The sequence below is a fragment of the Eimeria maxima genome, genomic scaffold (assembly GCF_000499605.1).
Source record: "Eimeria maxima Weybridge genomic scaffold, Emw_scaff2005, whole genome shotgun sequence".
NCBI classification, from domain to species: Eukaryota; Apicomplexa; class Conoidasida; order Eucoccidiorida; family Eimeriidae; genus Eimeria; species Eimeria maxima.
The window spans coordinates 2,501-4,001 of NW_013564891.1; the positions used below are offsets into that span (position 1 = coordinate 2,501).

General features: G+C 44.6%; 1 protein-coding gene across 1 annotated transcript; it reads left to right on the forward strand.

Moving 5' to 3' along the window:
- Window positions 1-697: 697 nt before the first annotated feature.
- On the forward strand, window positions 698-1,332 carry EMWEY_00056820 (seryl-tRNA synthetase, putative; the record flags this gene model as incomplete). The annotated part of the gene is made up of 3 exons (XM_013480503.1): window positions 698-742; window positions 912-995; window positions 1,252-1,332. The coding sequence occupies 3 exons, from the start codon at window positions 698-700 to the stop codon at window positions 1,330-1,332; spliced, it is 210 nt and encodes a 69-aa protein (XP_013335957.1).
- Between the last annotated feature and the right edge of the window lie 169 nt (window positions 1,333-1,501).

A 1,501-nucleotide genomic window follows, 5' to 3' on the forward strand; every position in this document is an offset into this window, starting at 1 on the left:
CCCCCACATACACCGCAAAAGTCCCCTCTCTTTTGTACGTTACTCCCTACTAATCTAAACCCTAAACTAAACCCTAAAGCTCAGAGTCATAACACAACCGAGGGTTTAGGGTTTAGGGTTTGGGGTTTAGGGTTTAGGGTTTAGGGTTTAGGGTTTTGACGAGTGCTGCAGTAGATGAGCTGTACAGACACAGCAGCTTCTGGCGTGCTCTATGGGAGAGACTTTTCCCTCATGCTGTGTAAGCCAAACCCTAAACCCTAAACCCTAAACCCTAAACCCTAAATTGAATATTCCCCAGTGCTATTTGTGGGGTTTTTATACAGATATATACGCTACTTAATTGTTGCCCCAGGAAAGGGTATGGACCCTAAACCCTAAACCCTAAACCCTAAACCCTTATTCTCCAATGATAAGCAGAACAAGAAGCGGCAGGCACAGACAAGGGTCTATGGTTCTAGGGTTTAGGGTTTAGGGTTTAGGGTTTAAGTGTTCAGGGTGGACTGTTGAGCAGGCGGTTGGTCAATCCCTTAAGCAATCTCAAGATCGCAAGTCGTAAACCCTAAACCCTAGCCACCAAACCCTAAACCCTAGACACCAACCACTAAACCCTAATCCGCAAACCCTAAACCCTAAACCCTAATCAGCAAACCCTCATTATTTCTTTTTTTTTTTGTACAGGTTGGAGGGTTTAACGCCAATGTGCATAAAAGGGAATGGCGATGGAACTGCCGCCTTCAGCGACGTAAACCCTAAACCCTAAACCCTAAACCCTAAACAGTGACTGTAGAGGCCTGAAGTATGCGTCAGCTTTGATGTTTAGAGGGTTTGTTATTGTTTGGTGTCTAGGACCTGGGTCCATCTAGGGTTTAGGGTTTAGGGTTTAGGGTTTAGGGTTTGCGGTGTATTTATAGGCCATAAGTGCAGTGTTTAAGAGTTATATGGGGAGAATGCCTGATTTAGATATTCTCTTCCCTCCCCCTCGCATTTATTTAATGGTATTCAAGGGTTTAGGGTTTAGGGTTTAGGGTTTAGGGTTTGGAGCTAGGGTTTATGGTTGGGAGCTAGGGTTTAGTGTTTGGAGCTAGGGTTTAGGGTTTGGTGCTAGGGTTTAGGGTTTCGTGCATGCGTTTTCTGGGTTTCTTGTCTCTGTAGCTCATTATCCCTTTTCCCTCAACCAAACCCTAAACCCTAAACCCTAAACCCTAAAGGTGTCTCCTTTTGCTGCTGCTGCTGCTGCTGCTGTCTCCTTAGGCTGTCTCTGTGTCTCCTTTAGGTCGTCATTCTCTCTTAGGTTATGGATATGCAGATATACCCATGACTGCAGGTAACTAACGCACAGCTAGCTGGCTAGCTAGCTAGCTATCTAGCTGTCTAGCTAGCTAGCTAGACAGCTAGCTAGCTACATAGATAGGTAGATATACAGGTAGCCAGCTAGCTAGGACAGTCAGCTATCTACGCCAACAGCTAGCTATATATATATATATATATATATATATATATA